The sequence below is a fragment of the Trichomycterus rosablanca genome, chromosome 26 (genome assembly GCF_030014385.1).
Source record: "Trichomycterus rosablanca isolate fTriRos1 chromosome 26, fTriRos1.hap1, whole genome shotgun sequence".
NCBI classification, from domain to species: domain Eukaryota; kingdom Metazoa; phylum Chordata; class Actinopteri; order Siluriformes; family Trichomycteridae; genus Trichomycterus; species Trichomycterus rosablanca.
Window position 1 is genome coordinate 5440303 of NC_086013.1, and position 27034 is coordinate 5467336.

At 40.9% G+C, this 27034-nt stretch overlaps 2 protein-coding genes across 4 annotated transcripts in view; one reads left to right on the top strand and one right to left on the bottom strand.

Moving 5' to 3' along the window:
* Nucleotides 1-664: 664 nt before the first annotated feature.
* Nucleotides 665-26259, bottom strand: coq4 (coenzyme Q4 homolog (S. cerevisiae)). Of its 2 annotated transcripts, none has more exons than XM_062989058.1 (7): nucleotides 26072-26259; nucleotides 13825-13968; nucleotides 11083-11179; nucleotides 9938-10040; nucleotides 9726-9855; nucleotides 8133-8226; nucleotides 665-1066 (listed from the first exon to the last, which is right to left on the bottom strand). In XM_062989058.1, exons 1-7 carry the CDS (start codon nucleotides 26115-26117, stop codon nucleotides 874-876), a joined length of 807 nt encoding a protein of 268 aa, XP_062845128.1. In that variant the 5' UTR covers nucleotides 26118-26259; the 3' UTR covers nucleotides 665-873. The 2 variants fall into 2 exon arrangements, with proteins under 2 accessions (XP_062845128.1, XP_062845127.1); XM_062989057.1 differs by lacking the exon at nucleotides 26072-26259 and adding an exon at nucleotides 23559-23670.
* traf2b (Tnf receptor-associated factor 2b) overlaps nucleotides 23633-27034 on the top strand; it is a 29114-nt gene continuing 25712 nt past the window's right edge. The window contains exon 1 of one of the 2 annotated variants that reach the window (XM_062989056.1): nucleotides 23633-23661. The gene's annotated coding sequence lies outside the window, so the exon portion shown is untranslated. Of the gene's footprint in view, nucleotides 23662-23912; nucleotides 23985-27034 lie in introns of those variants that run through there. The other variant, XM_062989055.1, reaches the window with a different exon arrangement.

Consider the following 27034-nt stretch of genomic DNA (forward strand, 5'->3'; position numbering starts at 1 on the left):
CATGGTGGTGGTGTGCTAGTGTGTGTTGTGCTGGTATTAGTGGATCAGACACAGCAGCGCTGCTGGAGTTTTTAAACATCTCACTGTCACTGCTGGACTGAGAATAGTCCACCAACCAAAAACATCCAGCCAACGGCATCCCGTGGGCAGCGTCCTGTGACCACTGATGAAGGTCTACAAGATGACCAACTCAAACGGCAGCAATAGACGAGCGATCGCCTCTGACTTTACATCTACAAGGTGGACCAACTAGGTAGGAGTGTGTAATAGAGTGGACAGTGAGTGGACACGGTATTTAAAAACTCCAGCAGTGCTGCTGTGTCTGATCCACTCATACCAGCACAACACACACTAACACACCACCACCATGTCAGTGTCAGTGCAGTGCTGAGAATGATCCACCACCTAAATAATACCTGCTCTGTAGTGGTCCTGACCATTGAAGAACAGGGTGAAAGGGGAATAACAAAGCATGCAGAGAAACAGATTGACTACAGTCAGTAATTGTAGAACTACAAAGTGCTTCTATATGGTAAGTGGAGCAGATAAATGGACAGTGAGTGTAGAAACAAGGAGGTGGTTTTAATGTTATGGCTGATCAGTGTATATCACAGGTGGTGCAAAAGATCAAGATTAGGCTTAGGAAGGGACATTAGACTCTAGGTCTGAAAGCTTATGTATATAGAATTGGGCACCATTAAGCTACCCTGTGGCAAAAAAAGGCACTAACTGGCTTCAAGTGTCTACAAGATCAGGAAAGCACATGCTTGCGCTCACCCGCTCTGACTGGTGGCTGTCATGTGATAGTAAAGACTCAGCAATGGTAATAAAATAGGGTAAAAGTCTAGAACCTTAACGCATAGGACAGAGTTGCTAGGATGCCGATGATGCTCTCTTGTTGCTCGTATGCACACTGAGAGGCGGTGGCTCAATGTTCAGTTCTTCTCTGAGCTCTTCCAGATTTTGGTCCCAACGGCGCTCATAAAAGACATTCATTATGCACTGCGAACGACTGCCACTTCGCAAAGCCCATGGTCCGAGAGATGTCACCAGCTTCTGCATTCGACTAATACATACACAAAACACACAGAAGCAAGACGAACACATTAATGATGACTTCATAAGACTGTACAGTACAGTCAAGTCAGAAAGTCTGCACACCCCTTTCACCTTCTCCACAATTTATTACATTACAGACTCATTCTATAATAGATCGAGTTCTTTTTTTGCCTCAAACATCTACACACAGTGAAAACAGGGTTTAGAAAATATGCTATTTTATTTTACTGACAAAAATGGTTTATTTAGGGGTTACATACAGTGGGGAAAATAAGTATTTGATCCCCTGCTGATTTTGTAAGTTTACTCCCTTACAAAAACTTGAACAGTCTATAATTTTTATGGGAGGTTTATTTTAACAGAGAGAGACAGAATATCAACAAAAAATCCAGATAAAAAACATTAAATAAAGGTTATACATTAATTTGTATTTAATTAAGGGAAATAAGTATTTGATCCCCTACCAACCAGCAAGAATTCTGACCCCCACAGACGGGTTATGTTCCCATGAGGCACACAAATTAGTCCTGTCCCTGTATAAAAGACTCCTGTCACAGAATCAGTTTCTTCCGTTCAAATCACTCGACCACCATGGGCAAGACCAAAGAGCTATCAAAGGACAGCTCCCTTGAGATCATTGACAAGCTCCTCCCGTGTAATTCTGGACTGACCTCACCTTTCTCAGAATCATTCTTACCCCACCAGGTGAGATCTTGCATGGAGCTCCAGAGTGAGGGTGATTGACTGTGATCTTGTATTTCTTCCATTTTCGAATGATCGCACCAACAGTGGTCTCTTTCTCACCAAGCTTCTTGCTGATGGTCTTGTAGCCCATTCCAGCCTTGTGCAGGTCTACAACCTTGTCCCTGACGTCCTTTGATAGCTCTTTGGTCTTGCCCATGGTGGTCGAGTGATTTGAATGGAAGAAACTGATTCTGTGACAGGAGTCTTTTATACAGGGACAGGACTAATTTGTGTGCCTCATGGGCACATAACCGGTCTGTGGGGGTCAGAATTCTTGCTGGTTGGTAGGGGATCAAATACTTATTTCCCTTAATTAAATACAAATTAATTTATAACCTTTATTTAATGTTTTTTTTCTGGATTTTTTGTTGATATTCTGTCTCTCTCGGTTAAAATAAACCTCCCATAAAAATTATAGACTGTTCAAGTTTTTGTAAGGGAGTAAACTTACAAAATCAGCAGGGGATCAAATACTTATTTTCCCCACTGTATCTGTACACACCCTTAGCCTAATACTTGGTTGATGCACCTTTGGCAGCAATTACAGCTTTAAGGCGTTTTGGAAAAGAAGCTACAAGCTTGGCACACTTGTTTCTGGACATTTTTGCCCATTCCTCTTGGCATATCCTTGCAAGCTCCGTCAGGTTGGGTGGGGAGTGGGTGGGGTACACAGTCATTTCCCGCTCTCCACAGATGTTCCATTGGATTCAGGTCTGGGCTCTGGCTGGGCCACTCTAGGACATTCACAGACTTTCTCAGAAGCCACTCCTTTGTTCTCTAGGCTGTGTGCTTCGGGTCGTTGTCATGTTGGAAGGTAAACCTTCGCCCCAGAGCGTTCTGGAGCAGGTTTTCTTCAAGGATCTCGGTGTACTTAGCTGCATTCATCTTTCCCTCTACCTTGTTCCTCATGGTTTGAGAGTCCTCTAGGTGCCTTTCAACAAACTCCAAGTGGGCTGTCATGTGCCCTTTAATAAGGAGTGTCTTCCGTCTGGCCACTCTTCCATAAAGGCATGATTTGTGGAGTGCTGCCTGGATGGTTGATCTTCTGAAAGGCTCTCCTATCTCCACAAGGATACGCTGGAGCTCTGTCAGAGTGGCCAAGGCCCGTCTTCCCCGATCGCTCAGATTGACCAGGCGGCCAGGTCTAGGAAGATCTTTGGTGGTTCCAAACTTCTTCCATTTACGAATGATGGTGGCTGACATGCTCTTTGGGACCTGTAAAGCTGCAACTCAATCTATTACAGAATGAGTCTGTAATGTAATAAAATGTGAAGAAGGTGAAAGGGGTGTGCAGACTTTCCGGCTTGAATGTATGCTTCGACAAATCCTGGATCTGTTAAGATCAGTTAATGTGCAAAAACGTGTGCATGCCATTAGATCTGAAAGAAAAAAAGAAACAAGGAAGAGGAACTGTGTAGCTCTAGGAAAAGTTTAGTCTGGTACTAATTCAAGGGCAGGTTCCAAGGTTGAGGAAAGAGTATGTCAAGAATGAGTAAACTGAAGATAATGTTCACATGATGGATGATGAATAAACTACCTGAAAATTTCCAGAGGAAGTCCTTGGTACTAAACGTCACTAATGGTCTATTTACAAAAGTCCTGTATGACTGTATTTCCTTTTACAAGTGCAGGTCACACCTTCAACTATTGTGAAAATAGTGATTGTGAAACTCGAAGGTAGTGGTTCTCAACCTTCTTTTCTCTGAGACCCCCTGTGTTCCCCCTGTTGCACTTTCATGGTGGGTAAATCAAATACAGAGCATTCACAATCCTTCACAATTCTACACACAATACCCCATGATGACATGGGGTACATTTTTGCAAATGTAATAAAAATAAAACACAAAAATATAACATGTACATGAGTATTCACAGCCTTTGCCATGACACTCAAAATTGAGCTCGGGTGCATCCTGTTTCCACTGATCATCCTTCAGATGTTTCTACAACTTGATTGGAGTCCACCTGTGGTAAATTCAGTTGATTGGACATGATTTGGAAAGGCTCACACCTGTTTATATAAGGTCCCATAGTAGGCAGTGCATGTCAGAGCACAAACCAAGCCATGAAGTCCGAGGAATTGTCTGTAGACGTCTGGGACAGGTGTCTGCAGCATTGAAGGTCCCAAAGAGCACAGTGGCCTCCATCATCCGTAAATGGAAGAAGTTTGGAACCACCCGGACTCTTCCTAGAGCTGGCCGCCCGGCCAATCTGAGCGATCGGCCCTGAGTCAGGGAGGTGACCCTGAACCCAATGGTCACTCTGACAGAGCTCCAGCGTTGCTCTGTGGAGTTGGGAGAACCTTCCAGAAGGACAACCATTTCTGTAGCACTCCAGCAATCAGGCCTGTATGGTGGAGTGACCAGACGGAAGCCACTCCTCCGTGAAAGTCACATGACAGCCCGTCTGGAGTTCGCCAAAAGGCACCTGAAGGACTCTCAGACCATGAGAAACAAGATTCTCTGGTCTGATTAAACAAAGATTGCCAAGTGTCATGTCTGGAGGAAACCAGGCACCGCTCCTACAGTGAAGCATGGTGGTGGCAGCATCATGCTGTGGGGATGTTTTTCGGCAGCAGGAACTGGGAGACTAGTCAGGGTCGAGGGAAAGACGACTGCAGCAATGTACAGAGACATGCTTGATGATAACCTGCTCCAGAGCGCTCTGGACCTCAGACGGGGACGAAGGTTCATCTTCCAACAGGACAACGACCCTAAGCACACAGCCAAGATAACAAAGGAGTGGCTTCGGGACAACTCTGTGAATGTCCTTGAGTGGTCCAGCCAGAGTCCAGACTTGGACCCGATTGAACGCTCCCCATCCAACCTGATGGGGCTTGAGAGGTTCTGCAAAGAGGAATGGGAGAAACTGCCCAAAAATAGGTGTGCCAATTTTGCCTTGTAGCATCACACTCAAAAAAAGACTTGAGGCTGTAATTGCTGTCAAAGGCGCTTCAACAGAGTATTGAGCAAAGTCTGTGAATACTTATGTACATGTTATATTTTTGTGTTTGGTTTGATTTTATTTTACGTCACATCACGTATGATTCTTTTTATTCTATTATTATTATTATTATTATTAAATGCAACGGCACCCCCCTATAGGTTCACTGAGGCCTCCGTAAAAACCACTACTGTAGGCCGCTCAGGTGGCGCAGCGGTAAAGGGGGGGGGGGACACACACACAAAGAATCGCATGTGGGTCTCTCTCTGAATGCGATTACGACCTCTGCCGGCTGAATAGAGGCGCCTGCACAAGAGATGAGAAAGAGTGCCCTTAGGGTGTGTCTCTCCACACGCAACGCTAGGTGGCGCCACTCATCAATGTGTGGGTGGCAAAAATGCTGCTGCTCATGTTTCGGAGGGGGTATGGGTTAGCTTCGATCTCCTCGGTCAGGGCGGGGTTCGGCATAGACAGAGAGGAAGCACGATGCAAATTGAACAATTGGATGCGCTAAACGGGGAGAGAAAGGGGAAAAAAAAAACACTACTGTAAAGGTAGTGAATGGAAAGTCTGAGAAAATTTGGCTGGAACCCCAGATGGGGATACATACAAATTTCCAACATGTATGAGATGCATTCATAATCACAAAGAAGAAAAAACAAAAGTGGTAAAAACATAAATAAAATAAATAAATAAATAAATAATAATAATTAAGAGAAGAGGTAGTTACAGTTCTTGCATTTCAAGTATTATTGGTAACCATTTTTTGTTAAACGAATCTGATCTTAGCTGTAATCTTGCTGTAATTCTCTCCATAATAAAAACCTTTTTAACCATATCTCTCCACTGTACAATGCTGGGTGGTTGAGGTTTTAACCAACACACTGTAATCGCTTTCTTTGCTACCAGAAGCAAAATTCTTAATAAATATATCATGTCCCCGTCAGTCACATTGTCAGGTGGTATACCTAGTATATATAGTGCAGGGTCTAATGCAAATCTGATTCCTAAAATTTGAGTAATCTGTTTTTGAACTCTTTTCCAAAATTCCCCCCACTTGTCCACAGTTCCTCCAACATAGCGCAGATGTATTACTATATTTTGATGTAACAGAAGGTGTATTGAAGTATCTCATTTTTATTTTCCAGTCAAATTCCCTCCATGTTGGACTATTAGTTAGTTTATGGCCTGCTATGAATGTTTCCTCCCATTCGTCATCTGTTACTATAATATTTGCCTCTAACTCCCATTTTTCTTTAACTTCTATATTATTATCTTCAGAGTCCGCCTGTAATGCTTTATACAGTTTAGATATTATTCCTTTTTTAGTCTCTTCTTCTGCATATGTCATTAATAATTCCTCTATTTTTGATGATTCTCGGCAAATATTCTCCCATTCCCCATTCATGTTTCTGGAGGTAATGTCTTACTTGGAGTTGGTAGTTCAAATTCTTGTCCAAGTTGTTCATATGACTTCATGTTTTGCCCACTGAACAGTTGTGCAATGTATATTAACCCATTGTTTGCCCACATTTTGTATCCTGCAGACAGACACATTTTTACTTATTTATGTAAAAAAAAAAAAAACCATAAAGAGCTGTGGAGGAATAGTGGAGGACATGGGTGTGATGATTCATCACAGATTAGTGAATAATAGGTAAATCTATAGGCAGTCAATTAGAAAGTGAGAGAAGTTTTAGCTGTGGTCTTTTCTCTGAACATGCCACACCTTTCACTACAGTAAATTAAAATTTTGAGACTATAAGGAAACAGAGGGGAGCCCCTAAAACATCCAGTTAGTTATGTTCTAGCTATTCACAAGAACCTTTCTGGTTACAGGAAATAGACGATTACAGGAAATAGACGATTACAGGAAATAGACAGTTATAGGAAATAGACAGTTACAGGAAATAGACGGTTATAGGAAATGTCTGATTGAGGTAATTTCAGCTAAAAGGGTGAAATACCAACTATTAGGTTGTGGGGTGTCCCAACATTTTACTCAGTAGGAACTGGGATCTTTTTATTTTTTCATTGATATCAAGGTCACATTTTTGAACACATTCTATACACCGATCAGCCATAACATCAAAACCACCTCCTTGTTTCTACACTCACTGTCCATTTTATCATCTCCACTTACCATATAGGAGCACTTTGTAGTTCTACAATTACTGACTGTAGTCCATTTGTTTCTCTGCATACTGCAATGGTCAGAATCCCCACAGGACCACTACAGAGCAGGTATTATTTAGGTGGTGGATGATTCTCAGTACTGCAGTGACACTGACATGGTGGTGGTGTGTTAGTGTGTGTTGTGCTGGTATAAGTGGATCAGATACAGCAGCGCTGCTGGAGTTTTTAAACACCTCACTGTCACTGCTGGACTGAGAATAGTCCACCAACCAAAAATATCCAGCCAACAGCGCCCCGTGGGCAGCGTCCTGTGACCACTGATGAAGGTCTCAAAGATGACCAACTCAAATAGCAGCAATAGATGAGCGATCGTCTCTGACTTTACGAGTGTTTAATAGAGTGGACAGTGAGTGGACACGGTATTTAAAAACTCCAGCAGCACTGCTGTGAATGATCCACTCATACCAGCACAACACACACTAACACACCACCACCATGTCAGTGTGACTGCAGTGCTGAGAATGATCCACCATCTAAATAATACCTGCTCTGTGGGGGTCCTGACCATTGAAGAACAGGGTGAAAGCAGGTAAAAAAAGTATGTAGAGAAACAGATGGACTACAGTCAGTAATTGTAGAACTACAAAGTGCTTCTATATGGTAAGTGGAGCTGATAAAATGGACAGTGAGTGTAGAAACAAAGAGGTCGTTTTAATGTTATGGCTGATCGGTGTATATACATCTGGCATAACATTATGACCACCTTCCTAATACTGTGTTGTTCCCCTTTTGCTGCCAAAACAGCCCTGACCCGTCAAGGCACGGACTCCACTAGAACCCTGAAGGTGTGCTGTGGTATCTGGCACCACGATGTTAGCAGCAGATCCTTTAACTCCTGTAAGTTGTGAGGTGGGGCCTCCATGGATCGGACTTGTTTGTCCAGCACATCCCACAGATGCTCGATTGGATTGAGATCTGGGGAATTTGGAGGCCAAGTCAACACCTCAAACTCGTCGTTGTGCTCCTCAAACCGTTCCTGAAGCATTTTTGCTTTGTGGCAGGGCGCATCATCCTGCTGAAAGATGCCACAGCCATCAGGGGATACCGTTTCCATGAAAGGGTGTACACGGTCTGCAACAATGCTTAGGTAGGTGGTACGTGTCAAAGTAACGTCCACATAGATGGCATGCCTCGCACTTATTGACACCAGTTGACGCCATAACATGATGAATAGGGAACAGAAAGCTCACCTGGTGGATAGACGTAGTGGGCCAAAGGCTGCACCCAGAATGCACATGGGCAGACCAGTCTGGACAGCCTCAAACAACTTAACAGCAACTTCTCCTACAATCGGACACAAAATACAGTCTTAGTTAGGCCTTTTCAATGCTAAAAGAATGCTGCTCCAAACAAATAAAATCACTCAAACCCAAATCACTCAAACCCATATACCCAGTTTATCTGTATGGTAGGTGTATTTTATGAAGTAATGACTGTACTTTTATCCAAAGCCACTTACAGTACTGTGACAGTTTATTGCCTAAGCAATTGAGGGTTAAGGGCCTTGCTCAAGGGTCCAACAGTGACAACCTGACAGTGGTAGGGCTTGAACCATTGACCTTTAGATTACTAGTCCAGTACTTTAACCACTAGGCTACAACTGCATACGTATGCAAAACAAAGGCATGCTTGTGCATGAGGAGGACTAATTTACTAAAGACCGTCTGTAATTTAATTTATATTTTGCCTTTTGGGTGGCGCAGTGGTCTTTATTTGTTATATATAAACCGATCAGCCATAATATTAAAACCACCTCCTTGTTTCTACACACGTTGTCCATTTTATCAGCTCCACTTACCACATAGAAGCACTTTGTAGTTCTACACTGACATGGTGGTGGTGTGTTAGTGTGTGTTGTGCTGGTATGTGTGGATAAGACACAGCAGCGCTGATGGATTTTAAACACTTCACTGTCCCTGCTGGACTGAGAATAGTCCACCAACCAAAAATATCCAGCCAACAGCGCCCCGTGACCACTGATAAACAGCAACTTAAACAGAAGCAATAGATGAGCGATCGTCTCTGACTTTACATCTACAAGGTGAACCAACTAGGTAGGAGTGTCTAATAGAGTGGACAGTAAGTGGACACGGTATTTAAGAACTCCAGCTGCGCTGCTGTCTGATGCACTCATAACAGCACAACACACACTAACACACCACCACCATGTCAGTGTCACTGCAGTGCTGAGAATGATCCACTACCTAAATAATACCTGCTTTGTCGTGGGGGTCCTAACCATCGAAGATAAGGGTGAAAGCATGTAGAGAAATAGGTGGACAACAGTCAGTAATTGTAGAACTACAAAGTGCTTCTATATGGTAAGTGGAGCTGATAAAATGGACAGTGAGTGTACAGTAGAAATAAGGAGGTGGTTTGAATGTTATGGCTGATCGGTGTATAAAGTACAATGAAATTATTTTTCTGCATATCAGAGCGCAGGGTCAGCTATAGTACAGCGCCCCTGGAGCAGTCAAGGTTACGGGCCTTACTCAAGGGCCCGGATGTGAACATATTACATATTTACTGCTTCGCCATGTGACATTGCACTCTAAACAATGATTGGCTGATGTCACCATAAACAGCTTTTTGATGCCACCACAAAAAACTATTTACTGTTTAACCACTTAGACCAGACAGCTTCACGTGATTGATCACAGCCTGCTTTCTTATTTTAAAGGGTTCAGCAGCCGACCTCACTTGAAGGAATCTTGTATTAGCACTTTCCCTTCCAGTCTGACAGCCAATTGTGTAATTTTCGAGAAAGATACCGATAGACTTACCGAGCATGTTCGTAGGCATTCCCAGCAAGGTGTGTATTAAATCATGCACTTCTCTATAGCGCTGCATCACATAGGCCAGTTCCTCATCGTCAACGAACTTAACATCAGCTCGTGTGTCAGGTGTGACTTCCTGAAAAGAAATTAGTGAAGTCTTAGACTAAAATTAGATTAAAAAAATACTTTCTGTAGTTGCAGTACTCTTATTAATTTACATTTTGTTCCAGGAAGCGAAGATACTCTCTCCCTAAGGAGCCTTCCGGAAGAGCTGACATCCGAGAAAGGTCAAGCGTGGATAACCGGATCCTGGGACGTTCTCTGAGAAGATTTTAAACACTGTCACAGTAAGTACAACCAATGCAAACTACACTAGAACTGTACTTTGAGTGTAAATGTTGTACATAGTGAACACTAGTTTAAGTAGACAACAGTCCAAGAATACAAATCAGCTGAAAACCCTGGTAGAACCAAAGGTTTTAATGCAAGAAATAAATACGCTTAAGTGAAGAAAGCAAGAGACTCAGATGTTCCACCACTTGGGTGCTAATACAGTGAAAAGCCTTGATGCGTGTCTTCCTTGAGTTCTGGGCGGAGGATCAAGGCGAGCTAGACTAGTGACTCGGAGGTTGTGTTGTACAGAGCAGGGTTTTATTAGACCTCAAATGAATCCTACCAGACGTTGGGCGCTCAGGTGGCGCAATGGACTAACACACCAGCACACCACTGTAGAGTGTTCGATCTGACCGAGCATCCATACAAACACAGTTGGCTGGTCTGGGACTGGTCTGAACGCCTGCACACACTGAGGAGGGGGGGTTGGTTCACATGGAGCTCAGCATGGCTCTGTGTGTGAATCAGACACTGGCAGGTGATAAGAAGTGGCCACAGGTTGGACGCTTGTCGGAGGGTGTGTGTGGTGATCCGGCTCTTGTTCAAATCGGATGCTGTGCAGGAGGCAGTGGATTTACAATCAGGAATTGGAAATGACTAAATTTGGACAAAAATTTGTAAAAACAAGTAAACAATAAACAAAACACTGACGCTTTATGCAAAATAGAGCTGAGTCACTTTCTTTGAATGGCCTCATTCTGAGAGCTTTTCTTACTTATTTGGCTAGCAAAATAGACAAACCGAAACACCAAAAACTGGCCCAGTGGGTAGCAAGAAGGTCCTGGGTTCAATTCCCAGGTGGAGTGGTCCGGGTCCTTTCTGTGTGGAGTTTGCATGAAATTAATTTCAAAGCCGGAGCTGCTATTGAGCTGTATGGTAAAATACTCACGGACTATGGTTATAATACGCATACCAACATTTTCTGTAACTTACTTTACGTTAAGTAAAACAGAAACATGAGTAAACCTACGTGAGAATGGCATGACCTTCAGGATCATTCCTCATTCTGTTCCTCAGTCCTCTCAATGCCAGGTGCCCTGTAGTCTCGCCAAGCACTGCCACCATGTCTGTGTGAATGATAGCAAACCTGTTTATATGTACTCATCTACACCGATCAGCCATAACATTAAAACCACCTCCTTGTTTCTACACTCACTGTCCATTTTATCAGCTCCACTTACCATATAGGAGCACTTTGTAGTTCTACAATTACTGACTGTAGTCCATCTGTTTCTATGCACACTTTTTTTTACCTGCTTTCACCCTGTTCTTCAATGGTCAGGACCCCCACAGGACCACCACAGAGCAGGTATTATTTAGGTGGTGGATCATTCTCAGCACTACAGTGACACTGACATGATGGTGGTGTGTCAGTGTGTGTTGTGCTGGTATGAGTGGATCGGACACTCACTGTCCACTCTGTTAGACACTCATACCTACTCGGTCCACCTTGTAGATGTAAAGTCAGAGACGATCGCTCGTCTATTGCTGCTGTTTGAGTTGGTCATCTTCTAGACCTTCATCAGTGGTCACAGGACGCTGCCCACGGGGCGCTGTTGGCTTGATATTTTTGGTTGGTGTAGTATTTTCAGTCCAGCAGTGACAGTGAGGTGTTCAAAAACTCCATCGGCGCTGCTGTGTCTGATCCACTCATACCAGCACAACACACACTAACACACCACCACCAAATAAGTACGATATCGAGCATGAAAGGGGACTAAAAAAGCATGCAGAGAAACAGATGGACTACAGTCAGTAATTGTAGAACTACAAAGTGCTTCTATATGGTAAGTGGAGCTGATAAAATGGACAGTAAGTGAAGAAACAAGGAGGTGGTTTTAATGTTATGACTGATCAGTGTATACTATTGCAAGACGGTTTAAGGCACCTACTAAGATTTCAGCCCTACTTACTCATAAAATGTGCTTAAGTCTACTTCAAAATAACATATCTGTGTGTATAATTAAAATAATTCTTGTTTAATACAGCACTGAAACCCAACCAGTTTTTACATGTGAGCATATAGCCTAACAATTAAGACCTGGAATGTGAGGTTGGTTAAAGAACAGAGCCACCCTGTAATAAAGGCACAGGATGTGCTCTTATTAAATAATTTCAATACACATTTTAAGGGTTTACAATAAGAACTGTTGAGGTGTACAAAGCTACAAAGCATTAAAAAAAACTGTAAGAACTGGGCATTCTGCTAAAGACACAACAAGAGCACAATGTGCAATGACGATCGGTGAAAAAGAAGCTAAATGTATTAGCAAAAGACCTGCAGAAATGTTGCTATATATTAAAAGACCTGAGAACAACAACAACACTCTATATCAAAAGTACATCCCAGCTGTGAAGCATGGTGGTGGAGTGTCAAGATTTGGGTCTGCTACATTAAATGATTAAGAGAAATAGCGGTCTTGAGTATGTGCTCTTGAGTATAGAGCACAAAGAGAATAATTTATTAACATAGCCCAGAACCAAGTTAATGGTTAGAGGTGTTGGGGTTGTTAACATTCAAAGGGGGAATAAAACCTGTTTAAACAGGCACTGGTTAACTATTGCTGAAATTAGTACCTCTGTTGCAACACAGATGACAGTGGAAAAGGACAAGTCACCAAAGGTTTATGGACACCTTGATATTTTACCTAACACCTCCCAAGATACAGTATATCCAATCATGTCTGTGTAGACGTGGAGCTGACTGATAACACCCCAGCGCTCAGCGCTAATAGGCTTCTAACATACCCTAATCAGCCATAACATTAAAACCACCTCCTTGTTTCTACACACACTGTCCTTTGTAGTTCTACAGTTACTGACTGTAGTCCATCTGTTTCTCTGCATGCTTTGTTAGCTTCCTTTCATGCTGTAGGACCACCACAGAGCAGGTATTATTTAGGTGGTGGATCATTCTCAGCACTGCAGTGACACTGACATGGTGGTGGTGTGTTAGTGTGTGTTGTGCTGGTATGAGTGGATAAGACACAGCATTGCTGATGGACTGAGAACAGTCCACCAATTAAAAACATTCAGCCGACAGCGCCCCATGGGCAGCATCCAATGACCACTGATGAAGGTCTAGAAGCAGCAGCAACAGATGAGCGATCGTCTCCGACTTTACATCTACAATGTGGACCGACTAGGTAGGAGTGTCTAATAGAGTTGACAGTGAGTGGACACGGTGTTTAAAAACTTCAGCAGCGCTGCTGTGTCTGATCCACTCATACCAGCACAACACACACTAACACACCACCACCATGTCAGTGTCACTGCAGTGCTGAGAATGATCCACCACCTAAATAATACCTGCTCTGTGGTGGTCCTGTGGGGGTCCTGACCATTAAAAAACAGGGTAAAATCAGGCTAAAAAGGTATGTAGAGAAACAGATGGACTACAGTCAGTAATTGTAGAACTTCAAAGTGCTTCTATATGGTAAATGGGGCTGATAAAATGGACAGTGAGTGTAGAAACAAGGAGGTGGTTTTAATGTTATGGCTGATCGGTGTATTTCTGTGTGATATCCAAGTAATCTGGTCAGGTCAGGTTTAGGGACTGACTGATATCGCCGATGCTACTCTATCGGAAACTCGAAATTTCATTGTACTTGTGTATAGTGACAATAAAGATTCTATTCTATATGGTAGTTCAAGCTGGCCATTGTGGACATGATTTTTGCTGCTCAGTTTAAGGAAGTAGATAAGGACTCACCATGTCTATAGGGATTCTGTATAGCAGCGATTCCCGATCCCACAGCGAGCACGGCTTTCTGAATGGCATTCGTCTGAATATGACTGGGATACAGTCTACCATAGAGAGCTGAATGCATGATTGTGTGCTGCCGCCTGATCAACACTGCAAAAGAGAAAATAATTTACACGATAAATATAAACATAACATTGGGCTATCAACTGAAAGGTTGAGAATTCGAATCCCAGCTCTGCCATGCAGCCACTGTTGGGCCCTTAAGCAAGGCCCTGAACCCCTTTCTGCTCTAGGGGCGCCGTACAATGGCACCCAGCTGTGATATGCAAAGAAAGACTTTCGTTGTACTGTACATCTGTATGTGTACTGTATATATGACAAATAAATGCATCCTATTCTATCCTAAATATCCAAGTTAATTAACCAACTGGCCCTGTGGGAAAAATTAAATGCCCCTTTAGCTACTTAATCAACCAGTAAACTAAACTGCATCGATAACTGGGTTCAATAAGACTGAATGCACCCAGGTTTAAAACCTGAATGATGTTCTTTGGGCAGATGAGTCAAAATTAGAACTTAGTAATCATCATAACAAAAGTCAAGTGGTGGTATGATTGTGTGGAGATTTGGCTTTAAGGCCTGCCATAATTAAAAGAACTCTACCAGAAAACCTCTACCAGAAAATCTTTACAATAAATGGCAGGGTATTAGTTCACAACTGGGTCATCCAACAAAACATTGGTCTGCAGTACAAGAGCAAGTCCGTCTTTAAGTGGCTTAAAAGAAATAAATAACAACTTGGGCTGGCCTAGTTAAGGTCCAGGCTCGAATTTTATTGGAATGCAGTGGCTGTTTCAGTCTATAATTTGTTTTCCACTTTATATTTTCATTTTTATGGGTATTTTTATATGGGTATATTTGGGTATTTCCTTGTGTAAGGATTTCTTTTATAGTCCCAGCTATGAGCGGTTATTACCTTTCCTTAACAGATTTAGGGCGTTTTATGAAAATGTGCTTTGTTGTGATGGGTGTTTGGTAAACACCGCAAGTTGGGAGATTTATTCCTGTTATCAGGTGGTGGTTGGTTATTCTTGTGTGTCTAATTCCCCCCTGTTGGATGCATACATTATTCAAATAAAACCTTTTATCTTCAAATGGCAAAAAAACAACTTGTGGTGAAGAGTGAAACTTCCCAAAAGTGTCTACCGAAATTCCTCCAAACGTGTGAAAGACAGGGCAAAAATTCTGTTCATATAAAAGGCAGCAAGGGAAAAACCTAGTCTAAGTCTCGATTGACATTGTCAAAACTGGAACTTTGGTGGTGGTATGATTGTGTGGGGATGTGGCTTTAAGGCCTGCCATAATTGAAAGAACTAGTCATTCTGCTCGCTACCATAAAATCTTTACAATAAATGGCAGGGTATTAGTTCACAACTGGGTCATCCAACAAAACACTGGTCTGCAGTACAAGAGCAAGTCCATCTTTAAGTGGCTTAAAAGAAATAAATAACAACTTGGGCTGGCCTAGTTAAGGTCCAGGCTCGAATTTTATTGGAATGCTGTGGCTGGACCTTAAATGGAAGTTCATGCTCAACAGCTCTGCAATATGACTAAATGAAAAGCACTATTGCATCCTTTACAGTGGTGTGGATGAAATCTAAACCCTACTCACAATGTAATCAAACAAAATAAGTCCCAGCTTTAAAATCGATGTCTAATATAAACAGGTTTGTTTGTTCGGCTAGCTGAAAGATTGTCTTTAAATGTCAAAGTGGTGGTTCGATTTGCTTTCTTTACTTGTGCGTACAGTGGTTAGATTGTTTGTGTAATGATGAGAATGTTGAGCTTTAATTGTTTTATCATAACTTGTATGGTGTTTTTAAGTGCAATTGCTTCCAAGATTTTCCCCCTTTCAGCGCGTCCAATTGCCCAATTGCATCATGCTTACTCTTTACCAATGCCGATCCCCACTCTGGTTGAGGAGAACGAAGCTAACCCACGCCCCCTCCGACACGTGGGCAGCATGCCGTATGCATCTCATCACCTGCACTTTTTGATGAGTGCACTGCAGCTCAGCGTTGTGTTCGGAGAAACACACCCTGAGAGCACTCTTTTCTCAACTCTGTGCAGGCGCCATCAATCAGCCAGCAGAGGTCGTAATTGCACCAGTCATGAGAGAGAGAGACCCCATCCGGCTTAGTCCCGCCCATATCTGAACAACAGGCCAATCGTTGTTCGTGTGGCCGCTCAGCCTTAGCCGGCAGGCAGAGTCGAGATTCGATACGATACGATGTATTCGAGATCCCAGCTCCGGTTCCAGCGTGTGTTTTTACCGCTCCGCCACCTGAGCGGTCCGTCATTTTCATGTTTTATTCTGTAAATGTTTATTGGTGCCTATAAGTGCTTTACAATGTGTGTGTAGCAAAGCTCTCTAATGCTATAGGTAAGGCTATATATTAGTAATCTCTGGGCTGAGAAACAAGCTCGCTGAAAGACTTCTTTAATGTAAATTAGTACAGTCAGTCTGGTGAAAAGGATTTGCCTGTACCTCATTACATTTACATAAAATTTAAATAAGACAAAGACAACCTGGAGCAAAGCAAATATAATATTTTTAAAGATAAAAACTATTTTAACACCAACTGGCCAAATGTGAAATGAATTACTGGTTGCGTCGCTTTTATCATGGTCACCTGCAAACCCAAAGCAACCAATCATCTAATCAAAGCTTCATCTTTCACATCCCGGTAAAGGATCTTTATTTCAGCCACACTGAAGAATTTTAGGCACAAAATTTTCATTCAAGGTTCTGCAACAGCATCTCAATAGGGTTTATGTTAGCACTTTAACTGAACACTTTGTAGTGGTGGTAAATTCGGTTCATTTTATGGATTGGGGTTAATCTGAGTCACTCAGTAATGATCTGGTTCACTTGAGTCACTTGTACTGACATCTTGATTGCGATTGATTTACTGCATGAAACTGCATCCAAATTTCACTTGTCTTCCATGCACTCATCTTCTGTAAGTAAATCCTTCTCTCTTAATTCTCTTGTCAGTGATGAGTTGACACTTTTTTCTAAGTGGAATCTTGATCATGAGGGAGAGGGACAAGGAGGGGGGAGAGGGGGGTGGACTCGCCTACCAATCAGGTTGGTATATTAATGGGTCAGGGGTTCAAGGGGGATGGTCAACAATAAATTCCATTGGTAACTTGACCCAGTCAGGCAGCCACAGTGGCACCAAACAAACAGTCAATAAATTACCATGGGGAAGGGCTATGATACTCCTTAAGTGGTACCGTCCTAAAGTAGCCTGTAAGCATTTGCATTTTAATAATAATATATATATATACTATATACCACTACTATTTTACTACTACTACTACTAATAATAATAATAATAGCATGTGCATAAAATCAGCCACATAACGAACACCAGTGTGTTTAACCGCGTGTTTATTGGAATATTTAACTTATTACTTAGATTCACAAACTGGAGTGAAGTCGGTTCATCCAAATCATCTGAGTCCGCGGTGTTTCCGGTGAGTCTGCTCACCCGCCTTGTGTACTTAGCAGCAGCCAATCAGAGGACTCATAGGATCCAGGTTAACTGAGACCTCGGACTCGTGATTCCTGATTCAGTACGAAGATTCAAATCATTAACCCGGGTGATTCAGGAACCGCCCAGCTCTAACACTTTGTCCCAAATTGGTAACTACTGGACTAAAATAAGTAAACTACCAGTGGTGCTTTATCAAATTCTGACAACCTATTATACACCAGTGCACTGCATTTGAGACGAAGTCCAAGTCTCTGTGGTTTTGCTTGTTCTTCCTTGCATCTAAATGTATTTTACTTAATTACTGCATTTGTAGAACTGAGAAAAAAAGTTTTTTTGTTTAAATACCGTGTCCACTCACTGTCCACTTTATTAGACACTCCTACCTAGTTGGTCCACCTTGTAGATGTAAAGTCAGAGACGATCGCTCATCTATTGCTGCTGTTTCAGTCGGTCATCTTTAAGTTTGTTTGTTTATTAGGATTTTAACGTCATGTTTTACACTTTGGTTACATTCATGACAGAAACAGCATTTACTCATTGCACAAGATTCATCACTTCACACAAGGTTATATCGAACACAGTCTTGACAATTTAGTGTCTCCAATTCACCCAGGGAAAACCCACGCGGACACGGGGAGAACATGCAAACTCCACACAGAAAGGACCCAGACCGCCCCACCTGGGGATCAAACCCAGGACCTTCTTGCTGTGAGGCGACAGTGCTACCCACTTAGCCACCGGTCCTCTTTAAGACCTTCATCAGTGGTCACAGGATGCTGCCTACTCAAATAGGATATATTTGTGGTTGGTGGACTATTCTCAGTCCAGCAGTGACAGTGAGGTGTTTAAAAACTCCATAGCGCTGCTGTGTCTTATCCACTCACACCAGCACAACACACACTAACACACCACCACCATGTCAGTGTCACTGCAGTGCTGAGAAGGATCCACCACCTAAATAATACCTGCTCTGTAGTGGTAGGGGGATAACAAAGCATGCAGAGAAACAGATGAACTACAGTCAGTAATTGTAGAACTACAAAGTGCTTCTATATGGTAAGTGGAGCTGAAAAAATGGACAGTGAGTGTAGAAACTTGATGTCGTCCATTATTTGCATTAACAAATTAAAAGGCTGACCAGTCACACACCCCTACAGAGGTTTCCACTTTGCATTATTCCATTTGACGTGAGCTTAAGTCTCCGGGGATGTTAATGTGTGGCTTCCGTTATGCATAATGTAGTTTTAATCTTTAATGCATCTTATTCTGTGGATGCAGCAACAATGCTTATTGACAATTTGTTGATGTATTCCAGAAACTATGCTGGAACATTGCTCCAACTGTCGGGATGTTCTTTAACTTCATTTTTTGTGACAAAGTGGGAAATCTTGACACAGCCTTGCTCATAAGAGATTTCCTACTGCTTATTGTTCTTAATCCTAAATGACTCATGTCCCAACTTTTTAAAAAATACTACTAGCAAACACCATCAGAATACTGTAGCACTCCTGCTTTATTTCAATGTGTATTTCATGTATTGTGTCTTTCAGTATGTTTTATTAGTTAAAGCTACAGTGTATCACAAAAGTGAGTACACCCCTCACATTTCTGCAGATATTTAAGTATATCTTTTCATGGGACAACACTGACAAAATGACACTTTGACACAATGAAAAGTAGTCTGTGTGCAGCTTATATAACAGTGTAAATTTATTCTTCCCTCAAAATAACTCAATATACAGCCATTAATGTCTAAACCACCGGCAACAAAAGTGAGTACACCCCTAAGAGACTACACCCCTAAATGTCCAAATTGAGCACTGCTTGTCATTTTCCCTCCAAAATGTCATGTGACTCGTTAGTGTTACTAGGTCTCAGGTGTGCATAGGGAGCAGGTGTGTTCAATTTAGTAGTACAGCTCTCACACTCTCTCATACTGGTCACTGAAAGTTCCAACATGGCACCTCATGGCAAAGAACTCTCTGAGGATCTTAAAAGACGAATTGTTGCGCTACATGAAGATGGCCAAGGCTACAAGAAGATTGCCAACACCCTGAAACTGAGCTGCAGCACAGTGGCCAAGATCATCCAGCGTTTTAAAAGAGCAGGGTGCACTCAGAACAGACTCAGTTGGTCGTCCAAAGAAGCTGAGCGCACGTGCTCAGCGTCACATCCAACTGCTGTCTTTGAAAGATAGGCGCAGGAGTGCTGTCAGCATTGCTGCAGAGATTGAAAAGGTGGGGGGTCAGCCTGTCAGTGCTCAGACCATACGCCGCACACTACATCAAATTGGTCTGCATGGCTGTCACCCCAGAAGGAAGCCTCTTCTGAAGTCTCTACACAAGAAAGCCCGCAAACAGTTTGCTGAAGACATGTCAACAAAGGACATGGATTACTGGAACCATGTCCTATGGTCTGATGAGACCAAGATTAATTTGTTTGGTTCGGATGGTCTCAAGCATGTGTGGCGGCAATCAGGTGAGGAGTACAAAGATAAGTGTGTCATGCCTACAGTCAAGCATGGTGGTGGGAATGCCATGGTCTGGGGCTGCATGAGTGCAGCAGGTGTTGGGGAGTTACATTTCATTGAGGGACACATGAACTCCAATATGTACTGTGAAATACTGAAGCAGAGCATGATCCCCTCCCTCCGGAAACTAGGTCGCAGGGCAGTGTTCCAGCATGATAATGACCCCAAACACACCTCTAAGACGACCACTGCTTTATTGAAGAGGCTGAGGGTAAAGGTGATGGACTGGCCAAGCATGTCTCCAGACCTAAACCCAATAGAACATCTTTGGGGCATCCTCAAGCGGAAGGTGGAGGAGCGCAAAGTCTCGAATATCCGCCAGCTCCGTGATGTCGTCATGGAGGAGTGGAAAAGCATTCCAGTGGCAACCTGTGAAGCTCTGGTAAACTCCATGCCCAGGAGAGTTAAGGCAGTTCTGGGAAATAATGGTGGCCACACAAAATATTGACACTTCAGGAACTTTCACTAAGGGGTGTACTCACTTTTGTTGCCGGTGGTTTAGACATTAATGGCTGTATATTGAGTTATTTTGAGGGAAGAATAAATTTACACTGTTATATAAGCTGCACACAGACTACTTTTCATTGTGTCAAAGTGTCATTTTGTCAGTGTTGTCCCATGAAAAGATATACTTAAATATCTGCAGAAATGTGAGTGGTGTACTCACTTTTGTGATACACTGTATGTGACATGTCATTTCAAAAGGCAAATGTATTACTAAAGTAATATGACTACTACAGTGGTACCTTGTAACTCAACATCCCCTAGACTCAAAATCTTTAAAACTCGATGCTCTTTGTCGAGAAATGTGTACCCTTAAACTCGACGTTTCCCTTAAACTCGACGTGTGTGCGACTGCTGCTTTGTTCAGCGCTTGTCATCAAAGTGCGAATACGAAACAAATCTGCATATGTGGAATAACCATCAAATTAACTCTGAAAGTGTCCACATGCATCTGTGTTTAGCTGGATTTCCCTCACTGTTTCACTTTTAAACTTGTGTTACAGCTCGAGGTTCTGAGAAATGGTGAGCTTTTCCGAGTCTAAAACGCTTGTCGTTAAAAAAAGCTTAATGTGACTTAATGTATCAAAAGAATGACATAGAAACACTAAACTTCTCTTAATTATTACTGCTAAGTTTTCTCCACGATTAAGAAGCATAAGGAAACAATAAAGAGGTAAAGTGCAGGTTTTATTGTACAGTATTTAATATTGATTTGTAACTTTTTTTTTAATTGTATTTCAGTGTTTTTTTTAAATATTATATTTCTTAAAAATATTTTTTAAATATTATATTTTCAGTGTATAAGTGTCAAAAACAACACATTTTACATTAGCCTAAGATATATGCAGTTCCATGGGGCCAAGAAACACATTAACAGGTTATTTATGGAAAATAATCGAGTAAAGGTTAACTGGCAAGAATGTTAAAACTTAAGTTTAAGTGTCGTTTACTTGAACGGAATGTGTTCCAGGTTCCATTTTACCATACATTTACATTTTAGAAACAAGTCAACACAAGTATTGCAGGAATACAAACTTTTGAAGTAATAAAATACACCGATCAGCCATAACATTAAAACCACCTCCTTGTTGCTACACTCACTGTCGGTTTCACTGGCCATATAGAAGCACTTTGTAGTTCTACAATTACTGACTGTAGTTCATCTGTTTCTTTGCATGCTTTGTTAGCCCTCTTTCATGCTGTTCTTCAATGGTCAGGACTCTCCCAGGACCACTACAGAGCAGGTATTATTTAGGTGGTGGATCATTCTCAGCACTGCAGCGTGACTGACATGGTGGTGGTGTGTTAGTGTGTGTTGTGCTGGTATGAGTGGATCAGACACAGCAGCACTGCTGGAGTTTTTAAACACCTCACTGTCACTGCTGGACTGAAAATAGTCCACCAACCAAAAATATCCAGACAACAGCGCCCCGTGGGCAGCGTCCTGTGACCACTGATGAAGGTCTAGAAGATGACCAACTCAAACAGCAACAACAGATGAGCGACCGTCTCTGACTTTACATCTTTACATGACTTTACAAGGTGGACCAACTAGATGGGAGTGCCATCATGGCATTGTCACTGCAGTGCTGAGAATGATCCACTACCTAAATAATACCTGCACTGTGGTGGTCCCACAGAACAGCAAAAAAGGGGCTAACAAAGCATGCAGAGAAACAGATGGACTACAGTCAGTAATTGTAGAACTACAAAGTGCTTCTATAAGTGGAGCTGATAAAATGGACATTGAGTGTAGAAACAAGGAGGTGGTTTTAATGTTATGGCTAATAAGTGTATGCATCAAAAGTAAATTTATTCCATGGGACCTTGGAACGCATTAACAGGTTCTTCATACATCCTTATGGGAAAAAATACCTTAAAACTCTGCCACTGAGTTTCAAGGTACCACTGTATTACTTTTGAGACAAATCTAAATGTTTATTGACTTGCTGCAATCAGATTAATCTGGAATAAGGGAGTAATGGTTAACTTGCAAGAATGTTAAGACTTGTTTTTGTACTGTTTACAGAAATGTGTTCCAGGTAGGATTTTTTTTAATACGCTAAGGCACAAGCAGCAGTCCTGACAAGCAGAGTACGACAATAATGATATATCTGTTCATCACAAAAAACAAAGATTTTAGGAATATTACGAACGTCAAAATTACATTCGTTCCATGGGACCATGGAACGCATTAACAGGTTTCCCATACATCCTTATGGGAAAAATACCTTAAAACTCAACACCACCGAGTTTAAAGGTACTATTGTATTACTTTTTGACACAAATCTAAATGTTTATTGACTTGCTGCAAACAAATTATGGTATAATGGAGTAATAGTTAACTTTACATTTTAGAAACGAGTCAACACAAGTACTGCAGGGATAGAAAAGAACTTAAAGCAATCTTAGATTTATAAATGCATAAACATGCATCAAATGCATCAAAAGTAAATGTATTCCATGGGACCATGGAACGCATTAACAGGTTCCCCATACATCCTTATGGGAAAAATACCTTAAAACTCAACACCACCGAGTTTCAAGGTACTATTGTATTACTTTTTGACACAAATCTAAATGTTTATTGACTGAAAGCAATCAGATTAATCTGGTATAATGGAGTAATGGTTAACTTTACATTTTAGAAGCAAGTCAACACATACTATAGGAATACAAACTTTTGAAGCAATCTTAGATAATACTTAGTAGTACGACAATAATGATATATCTGTTCACCACAAGTACACATCCACAATACCACATATATGCATAAATATTTTATAACATAAACACAAGAAATAATGTAAGTTAAACTTAATAGAAAAAAAATACAGCACGAATGGCACAAGAACACCACAGCTGCAGTGTAACCGTACTAACAACACTACAACACTACAACACAAGCAACCGTGGTAATCAGCAGTACCATAGTACTAAAATACTACCACAGAAATACAAAATACACTAAAATACAAGCGCGTTTGGTGAAAAAACGTTTAAAAACATTAGAAAACCGTCCCATCGCATCGATTCTGTTATTCTAGATGTTAGGCGCTTTAAAGACGAATGCCATTATGCTGATCTGACTAGCATAATGACTGACTACAGTTTCCTCCTGGTGTTTATATAGTCTGACTTACCACCCCCACAACGTGATAGTAGTTCTTCTATTCGAACCCTCAAAAACATGTCACAGTTGCTATAAAGACGTGGACTTGTACTGTTCGCTTGCAGAATTTTTTGGTGAGTGATGGCGAAATTTTTTTTACCTTTTTTTTTCATATCAGACTCATACGTGTACGTGACTGTGTTCTGCTGTAGCTTAGCTAGCACTCGGCCACGCTAACGCCTGGCTTGAAGGTTACTTTGGCTAACACAATGCTACATTTCTATTAGTTTATTAGTGCAGTTATTAAAGCTGTTTTTTGTACACAGTTTAAACAGCTGTAAGATTTATATATACTGTAATAGTTTAATAGCTGTTTGGCTGCGTTTGGAAACGTTTGGCTTTTAAAACGTTCGTGTTAACCCTGCTTAACAATACAGTATGTTTATTTATATATTGGGTAAGAGCTTTATTTTGCCTACCAAAATATAAGTTAATTTTTTTTAGTAGTATTAAATAAGACTAGGTGTTTAGTTATTTCTAATTTGTGTTATTTGGAATACTCGAGTTACTGAGTTTTCAAATGCAGTAATGTAACATATGGCTTTGTGTACGCGTATATATATATATATATATATATATATATATATATATATATATATATATATATATATATATATATATATATATATATATATATATATATATATATATACTGTGTGTGTGTATATATATATTGTATGTATATATATATATATATATATATACACATGTGTATATATACATATATAAATGTGTGTGTGTGTGTATATATATATATATATATATATATATATATATATATATATACACAGTACAGGCCAAAAGTTTGGACACACCTTCTCTTCAATGTTTTTTCTTGATTATTTTTATTTTCTACATTGTAGATTAATACTGAAGACATCCAAACTATGAAGAATTATGTAGTAAACCAAAAAGTGTTAAACAAACCAGAATATGTTTTATATTTTACCAACTCTACCTCTGCACAACCCAACTGATGGTCTCAAACACATTAAAAAAGCAACAAATTCCAAAAATTCACTCTAGACAAGGCACAAACATTCATTGAAAACCATTCCAGGTGGAAACCTAATAAAGCTGGTTGAGAAAATTTCAAAGAGTGTGCAAATCTGTCATTAAAGCAAAAGATGGCTACTTTAAAGAATCTAAAATATAAAACATATTCTGGTTTGTTTAACACTTTTTTGTTTACTACATAATTCCATATGTGTTCCTTCATAGTTTGGATGTCTTTAGTATTAATCTACAATGTAGAAAATTAAAAAAAAATTAAGAAAAACCACAGGAATGAGAAGGTGTGTCCAAACTTTTGGTCTGTACTGTATATATATATATATACACACATACATGCACTACACACACACAACTTTATGTATGTGTTTGCTCTCGTTTTATATAATGCCTGAAGCAGGAAAACAAGACTAGAAACTTTAACTAGCAACTAGTTTTATAACACTTGGCTATCATTTCAGTACAGTACAATGTTGGTTTGGAGTTTTCCAGAACTATTTTGCTTTACTCTGTTTGGTTGTACAGTTTGGTATGTAGTGTAAAAGCTTACATAGTTTGTGGGGATCTGTGTCGTGGCAGGATGGATTTTTTTCTTCATCCCAATAGTTCTCTCACCGAGTCGCACGTCATCGTTGATCTTTGACCACTTCATTTACCAGAAGTTGTACGAGTTTAACAAGTTTTTTTTCTTTATCTTGGCGCACTTTTTACTTGACCTTTGATCACACTTGTGATATACTCTATAAGGTTGAGGTTTGCACCAGTGAAAGGGTATTCTAACACCTTAGAAAGGTTAGTGCTCTGCTAAAACATCTAATTGTCTTCAAACTTCAAATGTCCACATTGTAGGCCTCCTCCAGGCTTTTTCTTAGTTCACGTGATCAGTCACAAACTTTTAGTTTGAGCTTCAAGATGCTGGGAACAGGGGCTTCTTTCTTAGACTGTAGCCTTTAAGCCCATGGTGATATAATGCTTAATTGATTGTGCAGACTGACTCCAATGGTACAGGAGCTTCTGTTTTATGATACAACAGTGTTTTGTTGGTTCTTGCATTGGATCTGACCATGATCTCTAAGGCTAAGGTCACAGTTAGGGGGGTTTGTTAAAAAAAACAACTGTTTTATAATGTCTTGAGACTTTAAGTTGCTTTGAATTGGCTCCAAGATTAGTGGCAATTTATATCCACTTTGAGATCCATACAAAACTTTCCTCAATTTAATAATTCTGGCTCAGCTCGGTCTAATAGCTAAATGCATAAACACCTGTGTTGACACCTGAAAGAAACAGAACTGAAAATTTTTCTTCTGCAATTTGGTATCAGTTGCACAGTAACAAACTTCCACTAGGCTTTGTTGTCTGTTAAAAAGGTCATTTAATTTTTTTTTTAACTAATGTTTGATCTGATCTGAGAGTGAAGCAACATATCTACACTTGAGCAGTACAGAGAGGTATAAATGCTGATTTGTTACTCACCCTCACCCACCCTTAGTTGGCATGGGCCAGTTGACTGTATGCTCATTCAGAGAAAGACTGCTGCAGTTCTTGATAGGGATGCAAAATTTGCCAGTTTTAACTGATGAACGAACTATTGACAGTCGACGTTTCACTGATAACCTTCCAGCTTATAGCATCCTATTAAAACATAAAAGACCTTGCAGGGTTTCATGTGATTTATTAAATGAAGAACAGCCTAACAGCGAGCATGGCAGTAATGTTTAAGTTTGTATAATTTTTTTTATTTATTTAACTAAAATGATGTGGATATTTAGCATCCTGCTTCAGTACATAGGTAGAACTGTAGAGCTAGAAACTACCGTTTTAATGTATCAGCTGTATCTCTTTTTTATGATAAACATGTCTGGATGGCACTTTTAATTAGGGATGTAAAGTGTTTTTTTTTCTTTTAACTGACAGTTCACTGATCACTGTGTCCCATCAAAATACAAAACACATCACAAATTTTTATATTAAAAAGTCTTTATATTGTGTGGCGCAGCGGGATATTCTGCTAGCACACCAGCACCGAGATTCTGAACTCCTCGGTCAGCTGGGCTCCATCTGGTGGGCATAATTGGCAGTGCCTGCAGCAGATACTAATTGGCCACCGTATCTGCTAGGGCGGGGCGACCGGACTATGTGTGGGTGGGATCTTCATACACTGTGTAAGGACCCTGATTGGCGGACGAGACGCCTGTGCAGAATGCATGGGCGAGAAGAGGAGGGCTGTGCACGTGTCGGAAGAGGCGTGGGCAGCGACGTGCTCTCCTCAGATGCAATCGGGTATCCCTCAGCAGTGGCAGACAAATTGACTGCACCAAATTGGGAGAAAAATGGGGAGAAAATGCATCAATAATGAATATATGGGTGTGAAATTAAGTTGACCACAAAAATTGTGAGCAAAACCATTTAAGTATTCAGGAGCAAACAGTTAATTAT

What these genes read in the sequence shown, in the direction of transcription:
- coq4 (XM_062989057.1), bottom strand. Translation starts at nt 23,607, where the DNA reads ATGTTTTTGAGGGTTCGAATAGAAGAACTACTATCACGTTGTGGGGGT. An exon ending in ACTATCACGTTGTGGGGGTG is followed by an intron (nt 13,969 to 23,558) that starts GTAAGTCAGACT and finishes TCTCTTTTGCAG; the next exon opens with TGTTGATCAGGCGGCAGCAC. An exon ending in GAAGGTCATGCCATTCTCAC is followed by an intron (nt 10,041 to 11,082) that starts GTAGGTTTACTC and finishes AAATCTTCTCAG; the next exon opens with AGAACGTCCCAGGATCCGGT.